The following is a 27,922-nucleotide window of genomic DNA, read 5'->3' as shown; positions in this document are numbered from 1 at the left end:
TTTAAAACATGCAAACAAATGGGAAAGACTATCTATTTTTTGGAGTGCAAACTGACTCATTAAGATACCAAAATAGAAAATAAGGATTAGATGCCTTATGTATAAAAGTGGATACCTACAATTCAGTCAAGCTCAGTGTCGTCAGATGAGGGGGGTGGGGGAGGACCACCAGGGAAGCCTCCAGGGAAGCCACCAGCCATGCCACTATACTTGCCGGACATCTTCTCTATGACAGCCACTACCTTCGGATTGTCAAGGTACTTCATGTAATTGGATGAATTTTGGGAGATGTCCTGGAACGCTGCAGCCACTTCTGGGTCCTACAAAACAAAATACACAATTGATCTCAATTTCTCTGTAACAGCCATCTTGGAATTGTCATGTAGTTGAGTGGGTTCCAGGAAAATTCCTGGAACACTGAAAACACCTCTGGGTTCTCACCAAGCAGACATTATTTAACTCACATAATTCACTTATTGACTTCTCTTTTTTTACTTCTTCATAAATGTGAAACTCTTTAAGGAGCAAATTTTGTCTTCACTGGACAAGTTTTTAATATAATAAAGAAAAAATATTTTAATACTTATAAAATTAAAATGTCTATCTCCAACATCATCCCCACACATTATTTTATTATAATTACTATTTTTTACTTATCCATCTAAGAAATGACAATTCATTTTATATTTAACCAACTCTCATATTCTAAAATCCAAAAAACACATATTACACATAAATCTTGACATATATGTTTACCGGCTGCTCATTGTTTTTTCACTAATAAATATAATTAGTGTTGGGCGGAAACCTGATTAGGTAAGGATTTTCTGTGTAAAATACTCATTTCTGATAAAATAAAACTAGTTTAGTATTTCCAACAATAAAGACAACTGAAAATTATTTTTGATAGTTGTACAATAAATTGTTATGCAAGAAACATATCAGACAAGGGTTAAAAGATGTCATGTTGTAACATTTGTATATTGAAAATTATTTTAATGCAATCTTTCTTCATTGTATATAATATAAATTGTCAGCAAGATTATGAATTTCTCTAGTACACACCTTAAAGGCTTGCATCAGTTCTGGGTCGTTAAGCAGGTTGAAGAGGTTGGCACCCATTCCACCACCCAATCCAGAGAAGTCACCAGCCATATCTTCATCCATATTTTGAGCTGCTTCCTGCCTTGCAGCCTCGTTTGCCTCTCGTGCACGCCGCACTCTCTCCTTCTTCTCCTGCAGTTCCTTCTCACGCCGTTTGCGCTCATACTTCAACTTGTGCTCCTCCAGTTTGCGAGCCTGCACACAAAATGTACTAATATTACTGTATATTAAACTGATTATATAAATTCGAATTCATGCTCCGGCAACATTCGTCTGTTTATTTTAAATCGTCTAACAATTATTTCAATACAACTGTGAAGTTGCAGATATTGTATCACGTAACAAACAAACTTTAATCTTTACACATAAAAGGCAACGCATTCACTCATCACTAATCCTCTAACTTTCCGACATCACAGAAAGTTTAAATTTGGCACATGTATCCCTCATGACAAATAAAAAATCTAAAGCACTTTCATAAATATCAGTTATATATAGGGATTGAAATAGAGTTGCAACTGTTAGAAGAACTATTATATATATATATATCTAATATATATACAACCGCATGTGTAACTGACTGACTGACTGACTCACGTATACTAATTCTAACCTACTTCCAGATGAGTTAGAGACTTGAAATTTGGTACACAGATAGCTTTCCACGTGTAACCACCAGGAAAATCCCGAAAAGTGAGAATTTTTCATTTTCAACCCCTCAAAAAAATTCCCAAAAAATCGCGCATTCTTCACCCCTGCAGGCATTTTTTGTAAGCCCGATAGCGGGCGAACCGTTGGAGCTAGCTCGGATCTGACGGAAAATTCATGGTCAGGAATGAAGTGAACTACAAAAAAGGTCTAATGACTTTTTGCTCTATCTTCCATGGTTAAGCGACAAAACGCTCGAACATTTGAAATTCCAGAGATTTTTTTCGATAAAAATAATGTTTCAAGCCCGATAGCGGCCGAACCGTTGGTCGTAGCTCAAATCTGATTGACCCATCAAATTAGCAAATTGCGCGATCTACAGAAAAGGTCCAGTAATCTTTTGCCCTATCTCGATTGGTTTGGCCGAAAAACGTGATTATGTACAATTTTGTTGTAACTTTTACGCGAAACTTTTGTTTTTGGGGTTGATAGCGGCGAAACCATTGGTCGGAGGTCAGGTCAAAATAAGACTAACGTTTTATTTAGGAAATAAGATGACCTACAAAAAAAGGTCCAGTGACTTTTTACTATATTTCCCTTAGTTTGACCGCAAAACGCGATTAAGTGAAAATATTGGACATTTTCGCCTAAAAATTTACATTCCGGGCTTGATAGCGGCTAAACGGTTGGTCGTAACTCAAAACAAATTTTAAACGGGATTTAGGAAATCACGTGATCTACAGAAAAGGTTCAGTGACTTCGGGAGTTGGCTGAGCGTTAGCTAAGCGTCAATAGTAGATAGGGACAGAGGAATATTTATTATGTTCACAGACACAATACCCTCTAAAAAAGGCCCAAGTGTGTCATTAACCCCCGGTAATATTAACCCCCCCCCCCCCGGGGATTTCCTGGTATGACCTGATAACCTCCTGTACATTCAACCCCCTGATGTGTTAACCCCCCTGGTAACATTAAACCCCCCCAGGGAATTTCCTGCCATGACCTCATGTCCGAATTTTACCAGTCACCAAATCTCTTAACCCCCCCCCCCCTGGGAAGATCCTGGTATGACCAGATAACCCCCTGGAGACTTATCCCCCGGTAACGTTAACCCCCCCTGGGAATTTGTTCATATGACCAGACAATATCCTGACGAAATTAAACCCCCTCTTGTCTTAACCTCCTTAACATTAATCACCCACCCAGGGAATTTCTCGCCTTGACTAGATAGTCTCCTGGTGATATTAAACCCCCTGTTCGACTTAAAATACTGCCTTGAGGTCGGTTTTTATTATGTTTATACTAAACAATTCAAGATAGCTGACCCGTGCAGACTTTTCTCCCGAGCTCATTTCTGGCTAAACCATAGGTCGTAGATCAGATCTGAGGGCACAATCGAAAGACAAAATTAAATTTCCAACAAGAAAGGTCCAGTCACTTTTTGTCGTATCTCTAACGGTTTAACCGCAAAATGCCCTCAAAGTCAAAAGTTTTTACGAATCCGGAAAAAAATCTATGAAAAAGGTCAATTTTTAAATCCCTTGTCATTTACTTAATGTCCGGACTTAACCAGTCACCGAATTCCGCTTATCCCCGAATTTGCAAGCGTTTACTTTGGGGGCCTGGGGGCGTAGCCCCCAGCGAGCCGAAGGCGAGTATATATATATATATATATATATATATATATATATATATATATGTATTTTGCATATTGTTGAAACAGGATTGAAACTATTAAAATAATAATATTTTTGTTTTACAACTTAGTGTAAAATATAATTGATTCGAACCAGAAATGCTTATTCACATGCTAAACCTAAAGTAAGGCCAGAGCCAATTTTGTTTAACTTTTGAACCTATTAACAGTGAACACTGAAATAATGTGTACCTTAAACATGCCTTCTTTTGATTCAATATTATTATAGCACTCTTTCATATTATATCATAACTACTGCTCTCATTAACATCACTATGGACTTTCTCCAGTCTGGCCTAATATAGTTCAAGTGTTACTGAAATTGTTGGAGCTATTCATTCAAATGTTATGGAACGTTGTAGAGAAATTAGTTTATTAATCATGCTACCTGTTTCACCCTTCAACTTCAAGGCTCCAAAACATTGCTCTACAAACTTAAGAGTTTAATTCTTCTGAAATGGATCAAGAGATTGGAATATCTTCCAGTATTATCTAGTATTATCCAGTAGTATCTTCATTAATTATTTTCAGGAGTGTTTAATTATGCCATTTAAATCGCTTGCAAAGCCACAGGTAACTAACTGCTAGTGTTATTAAGAAATCCATAAAATATTTATTATTACACAAAATATTAAAGTTTTTGAGGTTTTATACACAATCTATACATTTATTATATACAATATTATATATATATATATATATATATATATATATATATATATATATATATATATACACTTGTTTAATATAGACAAATAAATTCACAGTACTTTGGTATTATAAGGAGCTACTATTATACTCTGTCCATATCTACTACTTAGTACATAGGTAAATACATAATACATATTATAAATTAAAAAGTTACAGTTCAACTTTACAAGTGCTCTCGTGATCTGAGTCTGAATTTAAGTACTATCTCGAGGAATGTTTTTTATTTTCTTTGGCAAGGCATCACCGAAGCACTGATGACCAGGGGCATTTCTGATTGGTACTTTACCAACGTCAGTCACATTGAGACGATCTAACATGCATTTCTGGTGGAGAAAGAAAAACATTCCTCAAGATAGCACCCTAATTCAAACACAGATCACTTTATAAGTTAACTTTAACTTTGGTACAACTATGATCATATTTATGATAACCTACTCTAACTTATCCACTGCAGTGTGCTCTGTAAAAGTGGCCTCCATATACTGTAATACCAAAGCACCAAATGCACAAACGCTTCTTATAATAAAGAAAAAAAATAAGTATATCTTTACAATCCTCTAATATTAAAAAACATTAAAGGATTGTGAAGGACTCATTTAACATTTTTAATAAATATGTATGTGATTTTAATTATATTTATTGCATTGCAATTTTTATTAAAATGTAGAAATTTCAAAAAATTAATTCACACTTTATAATAAGTTTTTTTAAGAAAATAAGAAAGGAAACATGCATTACAAGTTTTAGGAGTATATGTGGAATGCAGCACTGAAAAGAATGCAAATATACTGTTTTTATTATATTTAAGATAGTGTGTAAAGTTTGTTTTCAATATTTTCTTTACTTCTATTCCAACAATTTTTTTAAACAAACCAAACAAAGAATTACTTTGTTAATAACAATATTACTTATATTCAATAAATTATATTTCTATTGTTACGTTTAACACTTTGGCTGTACGATTTTGTTTTTTTTGTTTGTTATCTTTCTTCTAACAATTTAATAAAGAGATATGATGTGGACAGACGACAAAAATGAAATTTTCCAACCCCTCAAGTAATAGGCTTTGTTGAAATACACAATACAATAATCTCTGAAATACATTACGTGTAAGCGCAACCACCCCACAGCAAAATATATTTGATATAAATTATTCACTTATTCCATAATACGTATGCTAATATAAAAATATTAGCATCATAAAATCCATGTAAACTACTCATTTATTCACTATCAGATGATGTGTGACTTAAAGTAATGTCACAAAAGAGTTTGCTGATAAAACTGTTATTGGTCTTCATTTTAGTTATTTTTACATTACAAAATGGGGAACATTTCCAAGAATATAATATAATAATAATTTCCTTACAGTCCACTTTTAAGGAATGCAAACTATAGTAACAATATAAAAAATAATACTAGAAAACATTTAAACTGAATGTAGGTTATAGAGAGATGATGCCAAGGCACTCACTGGTGCCAGAGCTGTAATGGACTTTTGACAAGAAGAGAAGTATGTGCACCGGCACAAACAAACACACATACACTACTATGTTACACCTGAGTCACAGTGAATCATTTTACACTGTGTAGGTAACACTTTGTGAGTCATCACACTCACTAGGAATCTTTAACACAAACATTTACAAATACCTCACACTATAATTATAAAGCCGGTCTTCAGACACCAAAATAAGTAAAAGTAATTTTAAAAAATATTATATTCACGTCATACTCCTAAATAAATATATACTGTTAAATTGTATTGCCTTCCCTAGTACAACATTATATTTTACACAAGGACTAAAAAAAGTATTAGTGCAATGTTACTCGTTTTTGTTATTTATAATCAAATTCCTGTAAGAGTGATCAGAAGGCTGAAATGTGTACTGATCATTGGGTCTAAACACATTATGAGGGATTTTAAACTGTTTCACTGTTGTTGTATATCTACAACAAACAAACCTAGTTTAATGAAGGAAACGTTAACAATGTATATTAAATTTATGCAACGTTCTTTCTGGTTGTTTTATTATTCAGTTTGCCGGTCTCACTGCATTCTAGTGGCCAAACATGCCAACATACAACAATTCTTGCTTCGTTTGCGTACCATACAGTGTTGCTCTCCATCGCTGTCAAATGCATGTGCATTTTGTGTCCAGCCCAGTTCTGCTTGGTGAGTGTGGTAGTGATTTTCAAGCTTTATGAATTATTTATCTAAATAAATTGTGAGTCGTAAATGTTCAAAATGGTGAATAAAAATCAATCCTATAAGGTATTATTTCAATGAGCCAAATTCTGAATGAAGTGCTGAACATAATAGGAAACTAGCAAATGCTGAATTTTAAGTTAACCCTGTGTTAGCTGCACAATCTCTGATTCTGCCAACTCAAAATGTAGCACTACCCTTTCATGTAGCTGAGTTTTTGAATCTCCTCCCCGACTGCAATGGGTGAAAATAGTGCTTTTTGGGCCAGTGGAAAGCATTCTGTACTAGAAAGAGTTATATATAGATAATAAATTGTAAAATCTTATTTCTTATTGAGTTTCAATTATTAATTATTTTTAAAACAAACACTTTAATAGTAATTAAATGTTATTTGTATGAGGCCTTCTGTTTCCAATAAAAACACCATCAGACCCACTGAGATCAGACACACAAAGTATTTTCATTTCTGTGCGTCTGATGATGTTTTCATTGGAAACAGAAGGCCTAACACAAATTAAATTAAATTTTTTGCCAGTGTTTGTTTTTAAATTAATTAATAATGAGTTAGATAATGTTAACTTTGATTGGAACCCAATTTTATTTTGTCAATATTGATTAAAATAATGTTTTAAATATAGTTTAGTACAGTTTGGATCTAAATCTTTTACACAATATATTAAGATATGTATAAAATCCTTTTTTCATATTACAAATAATATCATTATCTTACAACACTTAGTAATTTTTTTGTTTAATAATAAATTATTTGGAATAAAATTAAAACAAATTCTCCTATTTCACAATCTAATTACACCTCATGTGGACAAATAAATCATTAAAATAACAAAAATGTTATTCAAATGGAACAATTTCTATCATTAATTGTATGTAACAAAAATAACTGAAACGCTTCATGTCAACAAATAGTATTTGGTATCTTATTCAGTTGACAACATTTTAAACAAGGTTAAACAAGCTCTATTATTTTACACCCATTTGTCTTCAGTACAAATAATATTACTTTTTTTAATGAATTTTGGCTCAAACTTTAAATACTTAATCCCTAAAATGGGTTTTCAAATATTTTCAAGTTAAAATTGGGGTAATGGAAGTACAAATGAAACCACTAAAAGTACTGTAATTATGTTTTTAATTTTATAATTATATTATTAGGGTACATTGCTTTAAAAGTATTTCTAACTGACCTGGAATATAAAATAAGTGTTATAGATTTTTTATTTATTAACTTTAAATTATAAATTCAATTAGAAATTATGCTACTCTTTAATATAGTTGCCAACAAATATACTTTACTAACAATTTTTATTTTGTTATGAATTTAGTAATTTACTTATGTATGGACTCTGTTAATCAACGGTAAAGATGACACATAGATGTGGAAGCTGTCCAGAGTAAGGGAGGTTTGGATCTCTTACATCTCAACTGTTTAGGGAAATCACCACTAAGGCTTTCTTTGACATCCATATGAACATCACTAGGTGGAACGAATTAATCACCAGAATGTGCAGGATAAGATAGATTTGAACATCATATACCTCAATATTCCTCTTATGAAAAAGAGAATTTACAATAAAATTAATATGGATCTCATATATTTTCAGCTGCTTAGGAAAGTCACACTAAGAGTTTCTTTGATATCCATATGAACATCACTAGGTTGCAACAAATTGACCACCAGAACTGTGGGAGCTGCACAGGAAAAGGTAGGTTTGGATATCAGATATGATGAACAATTTTAGTGCCAGAGCCGGGGGGTGCTGTATAGAGTAGTGTAAGATAGTATGCCATGCAGTTTCTTAATTGTGGGAGTTAGGTGAATAAAAAGGGGTCAGAGATAGTGGGCACTAATAACCCCCCCTCCCACCACTTCCCCTTTTCTTATTTCATTTCATTCCTTCCCTCTTTTCATTAATGTTGATGGCAATGTAAAAAATAAGCATTTCTCTATTTATGTGATCACCTCACTCAATAGACCCAATATTATTTTCCTTGTCCCTAAATCATAAAAATAGCATATTGAAAGTTTTTTAAATTTTGAAACCAAGTAAGTTATTAAATTATTAGTGTGCATAATAAATCTACTAAATCCGAGAATCATAAGTCCTGCTAGATACTAAAGCAAAAATGTATTCTTGTTCAATTTTCGCAATAAATTTAATTTCTCCCCTTTAACACCACAAGTACTGTACTAAACACCACGCACGTCAAGTGGAGGTGTGTCTACGTGTTCGAGACGAGACTAAGGCCCAAACGGCTCAGACTAAGGTTACGTCTAGACTCGAAGATCCACCAACCTTATAAGGGCCATCGGCCAGCGACTAAAAATAAGCAGCGCGCGCATCCCGCCGCTGCGGGCGAGCGAGTGAGTGGAGCGTGGTTTGGCTGTGGCGCGCGATACTGATGGCCGAGTACCGGAGCCCAGGCACTTGAGCATTTGCAGCCGCACAAACTGAATAATAACCAATCGCCACAACTTGATCCGATCATTGGAGTTTAGTACACTATACTCCTCGATAACACATCTTTTCAAAATAAATAGTTTATAGTCATAGATTATTCAATACAATACAACTTTGAAGTAATTTTTCTCGTTGAGCGGGATGATTAGTAAACGTATCGTTAAATTTACAAAGAACCCAGCGTATCGTAAATCAGTTGATTTGTAGAAGGAATATTTAACATGAAAACACTTTTATTGTGCTTTAGTTGATGGATCTAAAGACGTGAGATAACATTCCCACATGCGGCTCCAGAGTTAGAAGACTACTGCACTGTGCGAGAGGTAGACGTTCCCAATTACGGATCACAAATAGTGATCACTCTAATGGTTCACGGCAGTGATGGTGAGGGGGAATATTTAACATGAAAACACTTTTATTGTGCTTTAGTTGATGGATCTAAAGACGTGAGATAACATTCCCACATGCGGCTCCAGAGTTAGAAGACTACTGCACTGTGCGAGAGGTAGACGTTCCCAATTACGGATCACAAATAGTGAATCACTCTAATGGTTCACGGCAGTGATGGTGAGGGGGAATATTTAACATGGATCTAAAGACGTGAGATAACATTCCCACATGCGGCTCCAGAGTTAGAAGACTACTGCACTGTGCGAGAGGTAGACGTTCCCAATTACGGATCACAAATAGTGATCACTCTAATGGTTCACGGCAGTGATGGTGAGGGGGAAGGGGGGTTGATAAGTTAGCGACATTTGGCGGTAATGAGCGCAAAAATACTCGGCCGCCGCGGCCGCGCGAGTTTGGCTGATTCACCAACCAGTTTAGGACTACTGTCTGGACGCCTATTGTTCCGTTTTTGGTAGATATTACAGAGTACGTTTAGATTACTCATTAAAAATTGCTGAACACTCCCCATTCCACAAAGTTGTGTACTAAGCAATTTTCAGGAGAACAGTCACAACTTTCTTAGTGCCAGTATACCAATTCCAAAGATGAAATGGAGCTGAACTCAAAACCCTTATTTTAATTTTTTAGTGATCTGACAACCACTAATTTTGTGCGGCTGAAAAAGCAGGTATGAATATTAAAGCAATGATTCAGAGCGCTCTTAAATGTTACCCAGGCACATTCATTTGCCGATTTTTTGGCGATGAAAGGACTGGATAGTGTGAAATCAAACCCTGTTTCGGGTTTGAACACTGTTTCATTTCTCACTGAAACCTCTTGCTTTGTTTGATAGCAATGAAAGAGAGGAATAATGAAGCCAATATAAAATAGTATATTAATATCTCCTATACATAAACAGGACTGTCTTTACAGGGTTTCTCTGTACCTATGCAATTACGATAGTAATACAATGTCATAAGCAATAAACCTGCACCAATAAAACTCGAGGTACAGGTACGCGTCAAGTCCATCAACAAGAGGAATGGCGGCGTGCCAGAGACAACCCGGTCATCTCCTGACGTCACGGCCTGCGCTACTGCCTGCTCGCAGTGTCACCACTAGCCTACTCTCCTCACACTATTATCTCGATCTGTATCTGAGTTGATATATTAGATAGCATGCTGATGTCCTATTAAACACACAGATCAATAACGTCGACAATATCTACCAACCTTCTAATTTTTGTTAGCAAGTCGAAATATTAATGTTTTGTTGATTGAACATTTTGTGAATTATTGTTGATCTCGAATAATAAACATTTACATGTATGAATTATACCCTTAGAATTAATTACTTAACTGGAAAATGTTACGCTCTGCGTTGATTCAAGAATATTTAAAACTACAGTAAGTTCTGGGAACATAAATACTGCTATAGTGTATTCATCACCTCTTTGCAGATTTCTGAGATTGGCCACTAATCTTTACTCTGTAAAAGTAAACTAAAACTAACTGTAGAGATGCAATTACAAGATTTGAAACTCTCCAAATCCCAGAAACAAACATTTCCCGAACCTCTATGGCTGAAACAATTGTGCTCGTTTCCGGATCCGTATCTATATCAATTTTAATAATGATAATATATTTCCTACTCACTTATTATTTCCTGGCCAAACGTATACATTAGGCGGTGATTTATGTTTACAAAAGTGATGTGATGATTGGCTACACAATTTAAAACAAATAATAAAATGTATTTTGGAGCTTGAAAATAATTTTTAACAAAAAAAGACGTGACAGGGGCACGGGTGTAGTGGAGGGAGGGCGGGGAGTCCAGTGCGCGAGAGACTCTAGTGCAGTGCGGGCGTGTGTGCGTGTGTCTGTGTGTCTGTGCGCCATGACACCTTGCTGGCTACTCGTCCTACTGTGCTCTCCCCTCTGGCACCCAGGTATATCGACCCTAAATTGTCGGTTTTTTAACTTGTATAAAAAAATACACTTTGGAATACTTTGGAATGGAGTTTTAATAAATTACGAACCTATCAGTTGACATGTGATTTAATTGCAAAATCTAAGTACTTTAATATTGTGCTCATTAATAAAATAAGTATATTTTTATATTTAATACAATTAATTTGACTTGATGGTAACAGAACTTGTTCAAAGTTTATTAGAAATATCTATATATATATAATTTGTGTCTTGAGTAATAATATTCACTATGAAACAAACATAAGTTTATATTTCCACAAAACAATGTTAATGCCAATAAATTGTTGTTATTTATTATTACAGTATTAAAATGTTCTACACTTTTTATACTATTTGAAGAGTATATTGGATTTTGACATTTGCTGATATACCTTAAACCACATATTATCAAGTACATAACGTTCTTCTTCATACAATATTCAGATTAAAAAAAGGTTTAGTTTTTTTAATAAATAACAAATTAAATCAATAAATACCATTCTGACATAAACAGTCTGTGCGATTGTATAAATTATATAAAACGTATTTCATATCTAGATGTACAAAAAATATGCATTTACAAATGTTTCTCTTCACCAAACTAAAACACACAATATCTCTTGAAATCAAACTCCAAACATGAACTTACTATGAAAGAATAAAAATTGTCATATTTGAAAATTAGAAAATAAATTCTGTAAAAATAATAAAACTCTTATTTGTTAAAATGTTATATACATGTATTACCAGTTTTAGTGCCTGTTTAATCTACTATATTTGTAATAATAAAACAACACTTGTATAGTAACTAGATTCTGAAAAATGTATTTTATCAAATTTTTTACAATGAAATTGGAATTATATTCATATTTCCTTACACTCATTTGAATTTATATGAATAATAACAAGCTTTTATATTAATTACTCTTAAACAGTTAAAACTTCAATGTGCATCATTTTCAAGTCATTTAAATAATTTTTACATGTTTTAATCAAAAAAATGTACACATATTTGTGAACCTAATTATAACTTACAGCTTTTAAAAATATGTTTACAGAAATTGTCAATGGTAAGGCAAGAAACACAAGCAAATCCTGTTTTTTAATTTAATAATAAGTTTAAAATACAAGACTAAAATTTTAAACAGCACTTGAGCTAAAATTCGAAAATAGTTTTGAAAACAAGATTTATCTGATTTACAGACATGTACAAATAAGACCAAGAAGAATGTCAAACCAAGTCTTTGATTAAACCCTACACTACAATTTGAAATGACAGGCTTAAGCTGGGAAAAGAATTTTAATATATCAATAATATACTAATATTATCTACCATGTTAAAAATCACCTAAATCCCTCTGCAGTGTGAATTTATAAATGAAGAAACATAAATCACAACCTCTATAATATCATCTCTAAACCCATGTACATACTCCAAGGCGAATACAACAATTTTGAAAAAGTAAAATGTGTAAAACTGTCTGCACCGTAACATTTGTATTTAAAATTATTTATAGCATTACATAACAGTGCACATTTCAAATATACAGGAACTAAATTTTGTATGCTGTCAGCATATAAGTGTGTAAATATTTATACAATATTACAAATGGTTATTTTAGTTTTAGAGTTAATCTACAAATTTAAACAGACTAAACAATTCTCCTGGATGTTTTTATAATACTTTATAAAGGTGATTTATTTTACACAATAATTGTTATACATGATGCTAGGAGCAAATCTCATGATTTTTCTATGAAAACTTACACATTGTACAACCTGTAAATGTATGCACATTATTTTTCTGTAATTTTACAGGACTTTACATAGGGTAATAAACTTGGAGAAAGTAAAAAAATAAATCAAACCATTTTTGTGAAATAAGTATTTTTTGCATTTAACTATGTTTAAAAAGTTTAATATAAAAATATGAAGATTTCCTGAAATAGTCTAAATTGTTTAAACATATCTGAAACTGTAATATTAATTAAAAATGCTTCAAAACTTTCTACATATATACACTGAACATGATCCCCAGAGCCTAAAGCCACTCAATGCTATCTAATGCTGCTTGTGGAAAAGATAACTGCCCCATTAAAATGTTGTAACAAAATGAAACTTGTTGATCTTGTGAATATCTCGTCTAAGTTTGTCGAGCAATTTGGTATGCCATTGGTGTGTCAGTATGGCAGAAATTTGCAACTCCGTTTATCTACTTGTATATACCTATAAACAAAACTAAGTGTTCTGGAATGCTTATAAGATTTACTACAAATCTTGTAACTTTATTTTATTGTATCTCAAATGATTTTTTTGTATATTAATTTGGTATATAAATTGATCTCATTAATATCTTGACTTGAGTTCATTGGCCAGCTTAGTACACCATTTTGATATATTATGGCAGCCCTTCAAACTTAAAATATTCACAACTCCATTATTAAAGATGTTAGAGAAAAAAGTGGTCTGAAATGTGTATGACATTTCAAAAATATGCCATTTTTTAATCTCAAATGGTTTTTAGATATTGAGTAGATGTAAATCCCATGAGAAAAAAAATATTTCAGTTATCACAAAATCTACCTACGAGTATTTCTTCTGTCTGAGCCAGGACGAATTTCTACAGTCTACAGTTAAAAAAGGTTTTAAATTCATTAACTTTTACATTGAGTAAAAAAGGTAATAAGTGAAAACCTTTTTTCAGGTTATATATAATAAAAGAGTATAAATACTGTTGTGCATTATATAAAAATGATTTTCATATTAAATAAAGAACAAGCAAAGTCAATGATATAGGCCTGGACTGTTCTGAATAGAGATACCGTCACCTGGTACTGGTCTGCAAAGGGTTAAACATTAGTGGTCTTCTAAGGGTGGCCATCAGATTGATCAAAATAGTTATTAAATCTTTTTTATATCCAATTTGGTTTGATTGATGTATGTTAATAGATCTTAAGTACTTTTTTCAGTTCCTTTTATTTGAAAATATATCTAGTATATTTGTTACGTAAACAAAATCAATTTTATATTGTTACATATGAAGATCAAGAGTAATTTTATATTTCTAATGAACTTGTACTATAAGGGGAGATGTTCCAGAATTAATACACTTCACTTCTTCAAATTAGTTCAGATGGGCCAAGGGGCTTGTACTAACTTAGGCCGGTCAATTGCCTAATCGGCGGACGGGGGGGGGGGGGAGGGACATGTTTTCCAAGAACATTGGACTTTCCTTAAGAGTCCATCCTTCGGTGTTCTCATGGCTCAAGAGGCAAGAACTGGAATATTTTTTTATTTATTCAGTTGTCTCAAGGTTATCTATATATAAATATAAAAAATGAATGAATGTTTATGTGTTTGTCCTTTATAGACTCAGAAACTATTGGACCGATTTTGAAGAAAGTTTTTGTGTGTTTTCAGTGGAATTCGAGAATGGTTTAGATTCACAATTTGTTCCAATTTAAATAGTTTATTTAATTAATTTTTTAATTATAAATTGTTGTTGATGTTGGAGTGTTTTATATTGGATCCGACAGACACGCAATACAAAGCAAACTGATACTTAACAGCTGTTAATACTTTCAGCTGAAGTTCATCAAAGAGGCAGAAACATTTGTTTACATTTAAAATTTAGAAAATTTTTATTGTAAAGTGCTTGATCAGTAGTGTAATGCAGGTTGCATAGAAGACGTCATTGCCTAATTTTAAATTCAGATTGCCCCAATAATCAATAAACTATCTAATGCAATGAAAATACTATTAAACGCTATTATGAAAACAACCTCATTGTACAAATCCGTGAATGTTTCCACATAAGGTAATCGAATTTGGTTACATCAAAGGTAAATGAAAAGAGCCGAAAGAAGACACTTTATGATCGAAATTGGGTTTCTTTGATACATTTTCTTGAAGGCACACTCCTAAATAATACTGGAAATATTTTAGGCAGAAAATTAATTTTAACAGACCGAGTTTGATTCTTTATAACCTAATTAGTTTACCAAGATTCATCCATATACATTAATTGTTCTGAATAACTTATCAACACCTAGCAAAAACCACGAAAGATAGAGGCAGGAATATGGTACATACCTTCATAATGCGCCCAAGAGTCTCACGAAGGAACGACTATAAATTATCTCAGCAATGTTTAGAGTGTGATAGAAAAAGAATAAGTGAATATAGTGTACTGTTTTCGATGGGAAATTGCGTGCGAAACCGCGGGCAACTGCTAGTATTCAAATAAAAGATGTTCCGATAGTTCAGTTCTTTTAAATCAATCACAGAATGACAGCGTGTATGTGAGGTCAATGATACGTGAATGGCTAGTAGAGCCTCGGCAGTGCACTCTGATCCCAGCCCATCTGTAATTACTGCCTGAGAACTGGTGAATTGTGGTACCAGAGTATTGTTTACGACGATGGAAAGAAAGAGAGAAGTGTGTTTCAATATTTACTATGCAAGGGTCTAGCAGTATTACGAGTATTGAAGTACTATAGTTTTGTTTACAATGATCGATGGATACAATCCTACAAATACTGCTAGAGTATTGGGGTATTGTGGTGCTAAAGTATTGTTTATAATGATGGATGGATACAATCCTACAAATACTGCTAGAGTATTGGGGTATTGTGGTGCTAAAGTATTGTTTATAATGATGGATGGATACAATCCTACAAATACTGCTAGAGTATTGGGGTATTGTGGTGCTAAAGTATTGTTTATAATGATGGATGGATACAATCCTACAAATACTGCTAGAGTATTGGGGTATTGTGGTGCTAAAGTATTGTTTATAATGATGGATGGATACAATCCTACAAATACTGCTAGAGTATTGGGGTATTGTGGTGCTAAAGTATTGTTTATAATGATGGATGGATACAATCCTACAAATACTGCTAGAGTATTGGGGTATTGTGGTGCTAAAGTATTGTTTATAATGATGGATGGATACAATCCTACAAATACTGCTAGAGTATTGGGGTATTGTGGTGCTAAAGTATTGTTTATAATGATGGATGGATACAATCCTACAAATACTGCTAGAGTATTGGGGTATTGTGGTGCTAAAGTATTGTTTATAATGATGGATGGATACAATCCTACAAATACTGCTAGAGTATTGGGGTATTGTGGTGCTAAAGTATTGTTTATAATGATGGATGGATACACAAAAGGGTGTGCTCTTATACAATATAAGACAAATTGTTACAACAAAAGAGTCTACTTACTAATACTGCATTGGAGGTATTATGGTACTAGAATGATGTTTACTATTTTGGAAGCATAAAACAGTGTGCTCTAATAGGACACGTTATATACTGGAGTAATAATCATATCACATGAATACTTTTATGTTACCGTTATAAAAAAAACAAAACATCCTCATATAATATATAATCCTCATAAATAGTGATGAAAAAATTATGTATAGTAAAATATTCTATAATAAAAATAAGAGTTAAATACCTTAGTTAACAAATAAATATAGTGAAAAGTTTCAGTAACAACTAAGGTTTATTGAAATCATTACATTTTTATCACACAATATTCACATAAATAATTAGAGCAGCTAAGAAGAATGTTTTATAGGTCAACCACTATTAAAGAAACCTGCGCAGAAGCAAATTTCTGAGCAGTACCGCACAGGAGGGGCCCCTCCTCCCGGAGTTGGGCTGGGGAGTGGGACCAGCACCTTCTTGTACCTATATCTGTTTATCAGCTGTGTGGATCGTGTCTAGCTCTCACAGTTTTGTTTACACTGCAGCTACTTTACCTGTTCTATAACTATATAATTTTTTGTGTATGCGTATATAAGTGTCGCAGTCTAAGCGTAAATTATTAATTAAACAGATTAATGTAGCTATAGATGTATCCAGGAAGCTTGCATTTTGTTTGAGGTTAGCCTTGCAGTGGCAGTGGCCATTAAAGATTTGTCGTTCAATTCGAACGGGTCAGTCAAGTGAACAAGTGATCCAGATCAGAGTGTTTCAAAAGACCCGTTTATCTAGAACGATTCATTCACTTTTTCCTGCCAAATGACTAAGTTTGATACTTTTTTCAAACCAGATATGTTATTTTTAATGATCTTTAAAACTTATAATATTATTATTAAGTTCATTTAAAAACTCTTATCCATGAAAAAAAAGCTTAACATCATATGGAACTAACTAAAACTATAGAGTTTATGCATTAGGTTACACTAGGTCCTCAAAATTGTTCAGTCGTTACTTTCGTTCACTGCTAACCGATTAAGAATAAAACCGTAATCGTATAACTCAACAGGGGGACTAGGGAGTCTCCCCATTTGTTGGGATAACCTTACTTATGATAAATCAAAGGCATATCAATCAACCAAGTCCATTTATTATAAGTATTAACGTTTAAAATGTTTAGCAATGTATCTGGTAAGTTACAATTACATTTTTAAATAAGTTTTAATAGATATATTTGCATTTAATAGATTCCTAAAATAATACATTTATTCTTATATATCTATCCATTCACTGAACGATATGCTGTTTCTTCCTCTATTCGAATACTATTTTATAGCAGATCCTTTCATTCACTCGGTCATTACATCCAGTCGTTCATTTTGTTCAGTCAACACGATGACCGGTAAATCACGCTCTAGCGGGAATGCTTAGTAACTCTGCACTGACTGGTTCAACTGAACGGGTCGCAACTGAGCCAGATTAGTTAGCTGATCAAATAGAGTGAGCGCCGAGCAGTGGTGGGGATACTTGGAGGGGCGGCGGAGGGGTATTTACTCCACCCTGCGTGAACTCAAATCAACCAAGGTTTTTTTGTAAGCGGTTTACCTATAGTTGATTAAATATTGTAAAAATGTGTTAAATTTTGCAAATGTCATACTAAAATTAAATACATGTTGTTTTGGTCCAACAATAAAAGAAACCTTAGTGATGTGATGTAGTGTGTATCAAATTTCTATAAAAGAACGATAATGCTCATACTGAATCTATCCAATAAAAGACTGGTAGGTAGCAGGCAATGTCTCGCATGTAATGTCATCATACTCAGAACCGACCATTTTAGCACTGATTCGAGCACGTTCTGGTCCATCCACTATGAGGGTGTACTGTACCTTCTGACGTACACTTATGTACTAAGATTTGAGTAATAATAGTTTTTCTAAATCATACTTTAATCACCACTGAAAAAGCGATTAGTCAATAAAACTGCAGTTGGATCTGTTGTATTTGATTCAAGTAAAAAGAGGCAAAGAAAATCAGTTAAAATAGGAGATTAAACATGCAATTTTAAAAATATATATTATTTTAACTTTTCAGCAATGTTTATAGACATTAACAAGAACACAATCAATTAAGTTTTAAGGAAATTATTTTAATACAATTATTATTATGAGGCGACTACTATAAAGGCAATTTTAGTGATATTTTTGTCACATTTGAAATTATTATTCTTGATAATGCACATGCAAAAAAGTTGTTACATTCAGCATACATTGCACAAATACAAATTAATGTTTTTTTGTGAAAGAACAAGTAGTGGTTTTGTTCTGTGGTGTTAAAGTAAAATCAAATTTTAAATAATCTGTCTACAAGGTGAAGAAATATTAAATTAATAAAACAAATTTAGTTGACAAAAATTGGTAAAGAGAATTTTGGAGACAGAAAGAAATATAAGAATGTCACTGTATGGGAAATATAAGAAATGTGGAGAACGCATCGCAATTTTCACAGCTATCAAATAATTTGCATTTCTTTCCAATGGCTTTTAATTAATTGTTTATAAAAAGAGTAAAATTTACAAGAAATACTAGATTGCTAGAAATCATTAAAATGAGACATCTCTCATAACTTGGACCGCGGAAAATACGGGTGAAAAAGTGTTTCAGGATTACTAATTTTGTTATGTTAAAACTCTACATTGTGTAACTACTGCCATTCTTAAAGGAATAAAACTGAATTCTTATAGTTGATCTATGGCGGGAATTTATCATGACACATTAACAGGACTAAGAGATCCAATTTTTATGTTTTCAAATGTTTAGCAGTTTCATAAGTCAGCTTTGAGTTAAAGAAGTTTCAAGATTTTTCACGATGATGGTGACATAAAATGGATACAAATAAAAACTTAATGTTATTAATATATAAAAAATTAAAAGATTCATAAATTTGGCTGAATCAATCACAAAATAATTGTGTAATTTTTGTGACTCTAAATTTTGTGAATAAAATTATTAATAATAATTTTTAGTGAATATAGAGTTCTGAGGTTACCTTTTTTCTACCAAGTTTCTAGCAATTGAAGTCTGGGTGAATCAGTCCAGTGAGTCATAGACGTATATGATGATTTTATTATTAACAATCATCTATTTAACTATAATTAAACATTGATACCAGTGAAATCCCTTAATAAATAATTTGATACTCATCAAAATGACTACCAACTGACATGTAAAACTGTTTCAACGATTCTTGCAATAACATGTGAAATTGATCTAACCCTTTATATATGAAGTCAAGAGGATCTTTATATGGCACATTTCAACTTTAATCATTGATTTTTTTGCTATCGGAACTTTATTTAATATAAAAAGAGTAGGATTACCTCCATGGAGAACTCAGTTACAGTTATTTCTTATTCTGATTGAAGTTTCAACATTAAAATAGCATTATTGTTCCTAAGCTTAATTAATGTCTTAGGAAATAAAATGATGTTGTGACCTCAGAACCGTGTTAGGTAATTCGTTGTGTCAGAAAAGGATCTGTGATGGAAACCTACTTAAAGGTAGCCTTACAATTTTTCATACATGAAAAATTAGAGTTTGTGTATAGGTACAGAGATTTTGTGATCAATGAGTGACTTGTATTTGATAGTACTTATATAGTTTGTGTCATGGCCATGACTAACTCATGAACTAGGGAATACATTGGTAAGGAGTGAACAGTGTACAGAGAGGTATCAGAGTGCCGCTATGCTATGATATGAACAGATTTAGCGAGGCTGGCCTATATTTGCCTTGCTTTTATTTCTGTCGTTCAGTTCTTGTAGTGTCTCTGGCACCAGCAAGGTTGGCCCAATGTCATCCCCACGTTCCGTTCTCCTCTTTAACATATTTGCTCTGCTGTTAGTACCCCGTGTGGGGCTGGGTAATTTTAGAGGAACCAGCAGAAATCTCTCATATACGGTTAGCCTACGTGGGATGTCTAATCAAAATAAATCCAAGTCTAAGAATCCTCCAGTTGATTAGATTTAATGAAGAAATAAATAAAAGAATCAATTAAAAAATATATAATGGGCCAATTCTTTTCGGATTGTATTGATTACAGCAAATCTCCCATGTCTTAAGTGATGACATACATAAAAACATGTTTAACGCATAGTATATCTGAAAACTATCTAAATTATTCAAACATATATAAAATTAGATGTTCTAGAAATGAACTTGTATTAATTTTTTTAATCATACTTAAAATGTATAAAAATAAAGTGTTGATGCTCACTGTAAAACATAGAGTTTTATGAACATTTCCTTTGTGTAAAGTAAGTACAATGTATACTGGCCACATTTTACAAACTAAGGACTGTGGAATAACCTTTCACTGCAACAGACTCTGTTACCTGGTCATGGAGTATTGGCAATAATGAAGGAAAGTGATTGGTACTTAATGTCACCTAGCTTCACAACAAAATCAAATGGCTTATCAATATTACTGTCATACACGAGTTTATAAACTCAAAACATTTGGAATGATTTTAATTGGAAACGATTATTACCACGATACAATATTTATCATAAATTGTTATATATGCGTGTCATTCAACAATATAAATGTTACATATTACTTCATTACGTATTTATACAACATTTATTTCGTTAACATTTTTTAAACTCACTTGTTTTTACAAATTTTACCTGATAGTTTTGCACTCATACGAATATTCACGCAAATATACAATACAGTCTTTACAAATAGAATTGGTGCATAAAACCAGACAATTTCTCATTTTGAACAAAAAAAGGATAAATATAAAAACCTTAAAGTAATGTACCGCTAATTACTTTTATACCGTTCATGTTTGTTTTGTAGTAAAACTACCATAGGACCTGCAACTAAATACTCGAGTTTGTATCGATTGAGGCAATACTGGTAAGAGTTGGCCTGACTCAGAGCAGCAATAAATCTGCAACTGATTGTGAGTGTGCCAGTGGGGGAGGACTGAGAATGAAGTGCAGGAATGGAAATTACGTGTGAAATGCATGTCAGTGGGCCAACCGGGGGCACAATGTTTACACTGGGCCCTTGCCACGTTAACCTATACACATGCTTCTCTTCCCCCTCGCACCAACCTATTTTAGGATCTCTAAACTTGGAAAGGCAACCTTAGGCTTTTTTTAGGCTATAGTTAAATATACTGCTATCATCAGTATAGATGTATGCTCAAGATTTATAATTAAGTAAATTAGATTTGCTTGAATTATTCATGTGCTATTTGCTTGAAATCTTCCTTTAATAAAAGGAAAGAAGGAAGTTAGTTTTCCCACATAACACAGAATTTAAATATTTTAATTAAACAAATACATGAGATAAATTATCTTCATGTTTTTAATTACTGTTATACATAATACAAATCTTGAACTAAGTAAAACGAGTAAAGTTTTTGACTCTTGAGAAGGTTCTCATGAATGATTCACATTTTATAGCTCGTACATGTTTTAACAGCACACATAAACTGCATAGATTTATTAGTGATTTGATCAATTAAACATACTTTCGTCTTGTAAAACAATGATACAAGTGTAAATAATAAATATAGGAAAGGCAAGAAATTAATAATTAAGAGATTTTAAAAACTCATTTGACATGGGTATCTGGCTTTGTTCTAACAATCCTTTTTTGTTGGAAAACAATTGTTACATTTAAGTATTGTTGCACTACAGTAATTATTGTGAGTTTCAAAGTATAAAATGGTTAGTAATGTAAAGTAAGTTCATGTCATATAATTATTGTATCCCCAGAAACTATACTGCTGTTGCTGTTATGCAGAAGAAAGTGTTATTTACACAAAATGGGCCACTTCAACATAAATCCCATTTGGTTCTTACAATGATCTGGAAGAATATTATGTTATGATTCAAGTTTCACCATCTATGCACAATTTAAATTAATTTCATTCAAATTATTTCTCCACATTATAAAAAATATCAAGCTAAAATAGATGGCTAATCTATATCGATGTTAACTGATTAATGTTAGGTTAAATTATTTACTTTATACATTATCAGTGATGTGTTAAATGGTCATATTTGTTATTATTAACTCAATAGACGTTCCAATACATACAAAATAATCTTGAAAAGTGAATAACAACAAAAAACCAAAATCATTTTTCATATTATTATTTTTTTATGTTATTCTAAAATTTATTAATTGATATAATACAATCCTGATATTATAATGGTGTGTACTACTTCATCTAACTAAAGTGAACTTGTAAAAGGAGAGATTTGTCTGTCGGGTTCCTGCCACTTCCACAAAGCAATTAGCAATCCCACCCAGCTAGCTAGGCCTGGTTCACAATGCCAGGTTTATTCTTGCAGTCTTGTTTTAAAGCCAATTTCCCGGGTTCAGTCAAATAGGTTTGAATCATTTATTTTAACAACACTAAAAAGAACTGAATGTTGTTGAATGGTCTATGACTGGACAAGTATTAAAATTTTAAATTCTAGCATTTAATTTCTTATAGTAAAGTATTGTTCAAGTTGTGTGGACAATAGATAATTTACCATGCTGTGGTTTTAGAAATTGTGCTTTCGCAAATCACAAAATACAGACTTTTTCATTTCTATAATAAATAACAACCAACAACAATAAATAAATATATATACTAGCAGTTACCCACGGCTTTGCATGCAATTCCTGTTGGAAAACTGTACAATATATTCATGTATTTTTTTCTATGACATACTAAACAGTCTAGAGATAATTGATAGTCACTCAAAGCTATTACAATCTCCTGATCCATTTTAGATTTAAGTTTAAAGAACAGTGTTTTGGGATCTTCAAGTCGTAAAAGTGATAGTTTATTAAAGTTCTCCGATGTAAGTTCAGTAACAATAAAAGTCGTAAAAGTGATAGTTTATTAAAGTTCTCCGATGTAAGTTCAGTAACAATAAGAGTTAGCCTTTTTATCCCAATGACGAAAGTGTATCGTACAACTACAAAGTTGCTGCAGTCAATATGAGTCTGTTCTGGTTGTTTAAATTCACTCCCAGTCTAACTTATTTACCGTTCCACACTTGATTTATGCTGTTGCACTGACCAAAAAAATTGGTCTCTATGTTGGTTTCGAAATCCAACTTAGATTAAATTTTGGTGATTAACTGATTTTTATATTTTTACAGATCAATAAATATGTATAAGGGATATATGCTTCTAGTATAAGGGCAAGAGTGTGTTATCCCCATTTGCTTTTCTATAACTACAGTAAAAATGGCATACACAATGTTAAAGGAGCTAACCAGATTCGATTACTTTATGTGCAAACATTCGCAGCTTTATACAATAAGGTAGTTTTTATAACAATGTATAAATATAACAATAGCATTTCTTTCCATTGCATTAGATGGATTATGGATCTAAATTTAATCAATCTAAATTTAAATAACTTTGTCTTTGCAATCTGCATTACACTACTGATCAAGCACTTTAGAATAATTTAATATTTACTAAAATTTAAGTGTAAACAAATGTTTCTGCCTCTTTGATGAACTTCAGCTGAAAGTATTAACAGCTGTTAAGTATCAGTTCGCTTTGTATTGTGTGTCGTAGCACAGTCTGTTGGATCAAATATAAAACACTCCAATATCAACAACAATTTATAATTAAAAAATTAATTAAATAAACTATTTAAATTGGACCAAATTGTGAATCTGAACCATTATCGAATCTCCTTCAACACACACACACAAAATTTTGTCAAAATCAGTCCAGTCGTTTAGGAGGAGTTCAGTCACATACACACAAACACAAGAAATATATATATATATATATATATATAAAGACTAGCAGTTGCCCGCGGCTTTGCATGCAATTTCCCGTTGAATAACAGTACACTATATTCACGTATTCTTTTTCTATCACATTCTAAACATTGCTGAGATAATTGATAGTCGTTCTTTCGTGAGCCTCTTGGGCGCATTATGAAGGTATGTACCATATTTCCTGCCTCTATCTTTTGTGGTTTTTGCTAGGTGTTAATAAGTTATTCAGAACAATTAATTTATATGGATGAATCTCGATAAACTAATTAGGTTATAAAGAATCAAATTCGGTCTGTTAAAATTAATTTTCTGTCTAAGACATTTCTAGTATTATTGAGGAGTGTGCCTTCAAGAAAATGTATCAACGAAAACCAATTTTGATCATAAAGCATCTTCTTTCGGCTCTTTTCATTTACCTTCGATCTAACCAAATTAGATTACCTAATGTGCAAACATTCACGGATTTGTATAATGAGGTTATTTTCATAATAGCGTTTAATAGTATTTTCATTGCATTAGATAGTTTATTGATCATTGGTGCAATCTAAATTTAAAATTAGGCAATGACGTCTTCTATGCAGCCTGCATTACACTACTGATCAAGCACTTTACAATAAAAATTTTTAAAATTTTAAATGTAAACAAATGTTTCTGTCTTTTTGATGAACTTCAGCTGAAAGTATTAACAGCTGTTAAGTATCAGTTCGCTTTGTATTACGTGTCGTAGCACAGTCTGTCGGATCCAATATAAAACTCAACAACAATTTATAATTAAAAAATTAATGAAAAAACTATTTAAATTGGACCAAATTGTGAATCTAAACCATTCTCGAATTCCATTGAAAACACACAACATTTCATCAAAATCGGATCAGTATTTTAGGAGGAGTTCAGTCACCTACACACGAACACAAGAAATATATATATATATATAAAATATATAATATTAAAGGAAAGTGAGAAATAAACAGTGGGGCATGTCACTTCTTATGCTTTGGTATGGCCCTCTATATGTACACAACCCCTTAACTTCCTTTTCCTATACAATAGAAAGAAGTAAGAATGACATATCATTGCATATGCCTTCCTCTAGTTCTGATATAGCTATTTCTAGCCAGCCCATCATTCACAGCTCACTCGGCCATGATCACTATTCATCTCAACATCTGTCTTCCTTCATATCATATAACCTTAGTCTCCTTTACATTTGAGAGAAGTGAGAATGACACAGTGTCATGTCACTGCATATATCTTACTCTAGTTCAGATATAGCCATTTGTAGCCTTTAATATTGCTCACTGCTCACTCAGCCACAACCACTATTCATTTCAAAATCTGTCTTCCTTTAGATCATATAACCTTAGTCTCCTATACATTTGAGAGAAGCGAGAATGACACAGTGTCATGTCTCTGCATATGTCTTACTCTAATTCAGATATAGACATTTGTAGCCCCTAATATTGCTCACTGCTCACTCAGCCACAACCACTATTCATTTCAACATCTGTCTTCCTTTAGATCATATAACCTTAGTCTCCTTTATATTTGAGAGAAGCGAGAATGACACAGTGTCATGTCTCTGCATATATCTTACTCTAATTCAGATATAGACATTTGTAGCCCCTAATATTGCTCACTGCTCACTCAGCCACAACCACTATTCATTTCAACATCTGTCTTCCTTTAGATCATATAACCTTAGTCTCCTTTATATTTGAGAGAAGCGAGAATGACACAGTGTCATGTCACTGCATATATCTTACTCTAATTCAGATATAGACATTTGTAGCCCCTAATATTGCTCACTGCTCACTCAGCCACAACCACTATTCATTTCAACATCTGTCTTCCTTTAGATCATATAACCTTAGTCTCCTTCACATTTGAGAGAAGCGAGAATGACACAGTGTCATGTCACTGCATATATCTTACTCTAATTCAGATATAGACATTTGTAGCCCCTAATATTGCTCACTGCTCACTCAGCCACAACCATTATTCATTTCAACATCTGTCTTCCTTTAGATCATATAACCTTGTCTCCTATATATTTTAGAGAAGCAAAAGTGACACACATTACTGTGTTTCTTTTCAGGTACAAGGAAGTATTCCCTCTGTTTTAAGGGCACTATCCTAGGAATGTGCAAACACTTGTATAAGTATATACAAATGTTTACTATGTAAATTAGTAAAGTGCATATTATCACACCATTATCTAGTACTTAGCTATGTTCCAAATTTCAAGGCTCCTGTTTTTTGCAACAATTACCGGTAGGGTCAAAATAATAAAATATTTGTATGTAATAGATATAGAGGAAGTGAGTTAAAACACACATTTTAATTACTGTACATGAGATCCATGCTCTGTCTCTCCAGATTTCATGAGTACCCCAATCAACATAACACTGTACAACGCCCTTCACAGTTTAGTTTGTTATCAATACGAAATTGTAGGTTAAACTAAAATGTTTAAGCTTTATATGAAACCACCCAATTCAACAAAATTAACTTAATTACGACGAATATAAAATGTTATGTGATTAGTTATTACATTTTAATCTGTTTACTAATATGTTTATTCTTTACTTTTCTCGTTACCAACATAAGACTAATATGGTCAGAATCACTTTTGACAGACTAAAATCAATACCTGTGATATAGACATAGTACAAGTTAATTTTCATACCAATTTTCAACCCTCTTGACACATATTGTGCATACAAGCAAACAGAAATCAGAGTTTGTTTATCAGTAGCTGGCGGGAGAGGCTTCGCTAAATGCTCAGCCAATAACTCATTGTTGTAAAAAAATTATTTAACAATATTGTTTTCATATCTATTTAAGGTAAATCAAACAACCTGTTATGATGAGAGCTTTAGCAACTTTCCTACCACTAGTCGTGTTTTAACATAAGGGTTGGTAAACCATAACCTAGTCTAACCATAGAAAGAGTACCGGTATCATAGTAATTTACAATGCCAAACACCCATTCATACGTCTCAAAATCCACATGGAGATGGGATCACCCATTTGCCAATTGGTTATTGGACTAGCCTTGCTAGGAAACAGCTGATCAGAGTTAATTAATTGATGGTAATAAACACATCATTCTTTCACGCACTAATTTAACAAACTCAGAATTTGCTTGTTAAAATATGGATTAGGCAGCTGGCTGCTGGATGTAATAGCTCTGAGTCTTAACCCATAAGAACAATGCTAACTTGAAACACGTTAACACATTTATTTTTGGTAACAGAATTATGGTAGGTGTAATATTTTAATGAAATAATTAATACACAACCAAATACTTTCTAATTATTTTTAAAGAGCAATGATGAAAGATTAAATGATGAACTACAATATTCTTCTGAGTAACCAAAAGAAATATAAAAAAGCAAAACACATTAGGATGCATATTAATCATATCTTTTAAAATAAGATATCTTCAATACTAAAAGTAAGGCTGTACAACTATAAGAAGTTTAACATTATTCATAAAATGCTAAAATGCAGATCGTCGCCAGTACACCCAGCTCTTAAGAATAGCTAATATTTGGAGTATAGGACAGGAAATAGTATAATAACCCAATTGAAAGCTAATGTGTTTTAGCTGAATTTTAAATAAACGTTTAATAATACATTATACGCTAATTTCTTATAAAGCATTCAAAACTTAAA

General features: G+C 32.6%; 2 protein-coding genes across 2 annotated transcripts in view; one reads left to right on the top strand and one right to left on the bottom strand.

The window, feature by feature from the left end:
• LOC124357528 (putative protein FAM10A4) overlaps window positions 1–27,922 on the bottom strand; it is an 84,470-nt gene that overhangs the window by 10,062 nt on the left and 46,486 nt on the right. Inside the window, exons 5-6 of the mRNA XM_046809410.1 lie at window positions 1,066–1,299; window positions 120–320 (exon numbers count right to left, since the gene is read on the bottom strand). Of these exons, the coding sequence (XP_046665366.1) occupies window positions 123–320; window positions 1,066–1,299 (432 nt within the window). The 3' untranslated portion in view covers window positions 120–122. The remainder of the gene's footprint in view (window positions 1–119; window positions 321–1,065; window positions 1,300–27,922) is intronic.
• The window catches only part of LOC124357527, a 38,715-nt gene continuing 21,834 nt past the window's right edge, over window positions 11,042–27,922 (top strand). Inside the window, exon 1 of the mRNA XM_046809409.1 lies at window positions 11,042–11,186. Within this exon, the coding sequence (XP_046665365.1) occupies window positions 11,135–11,186 (52 nt within the window). The 5' untranslated portion in view covers window positions 11,042–11,134. The remainder of the gene's footprint in view (window positions 11,187–27,922) is intronic.

Source organism: Homalodisca vitripennis, chromosome 3 (genome assembly GCF_021130785.1).
Source record: "Homalodisca vitripennis isolate AUS2020 chromosome 3, UT_GWSS_2.1, whole genome shotgun sequence".
NCBI lineage: Eukaryota > Metazoa > Arthropoda > Insecta > Hemiptera > Cicadellidae > Homalodisca > Homalodisca vitripennis.
This window is presented reverse-complemented; position numbering and strand designations above follow the sequence as displayed.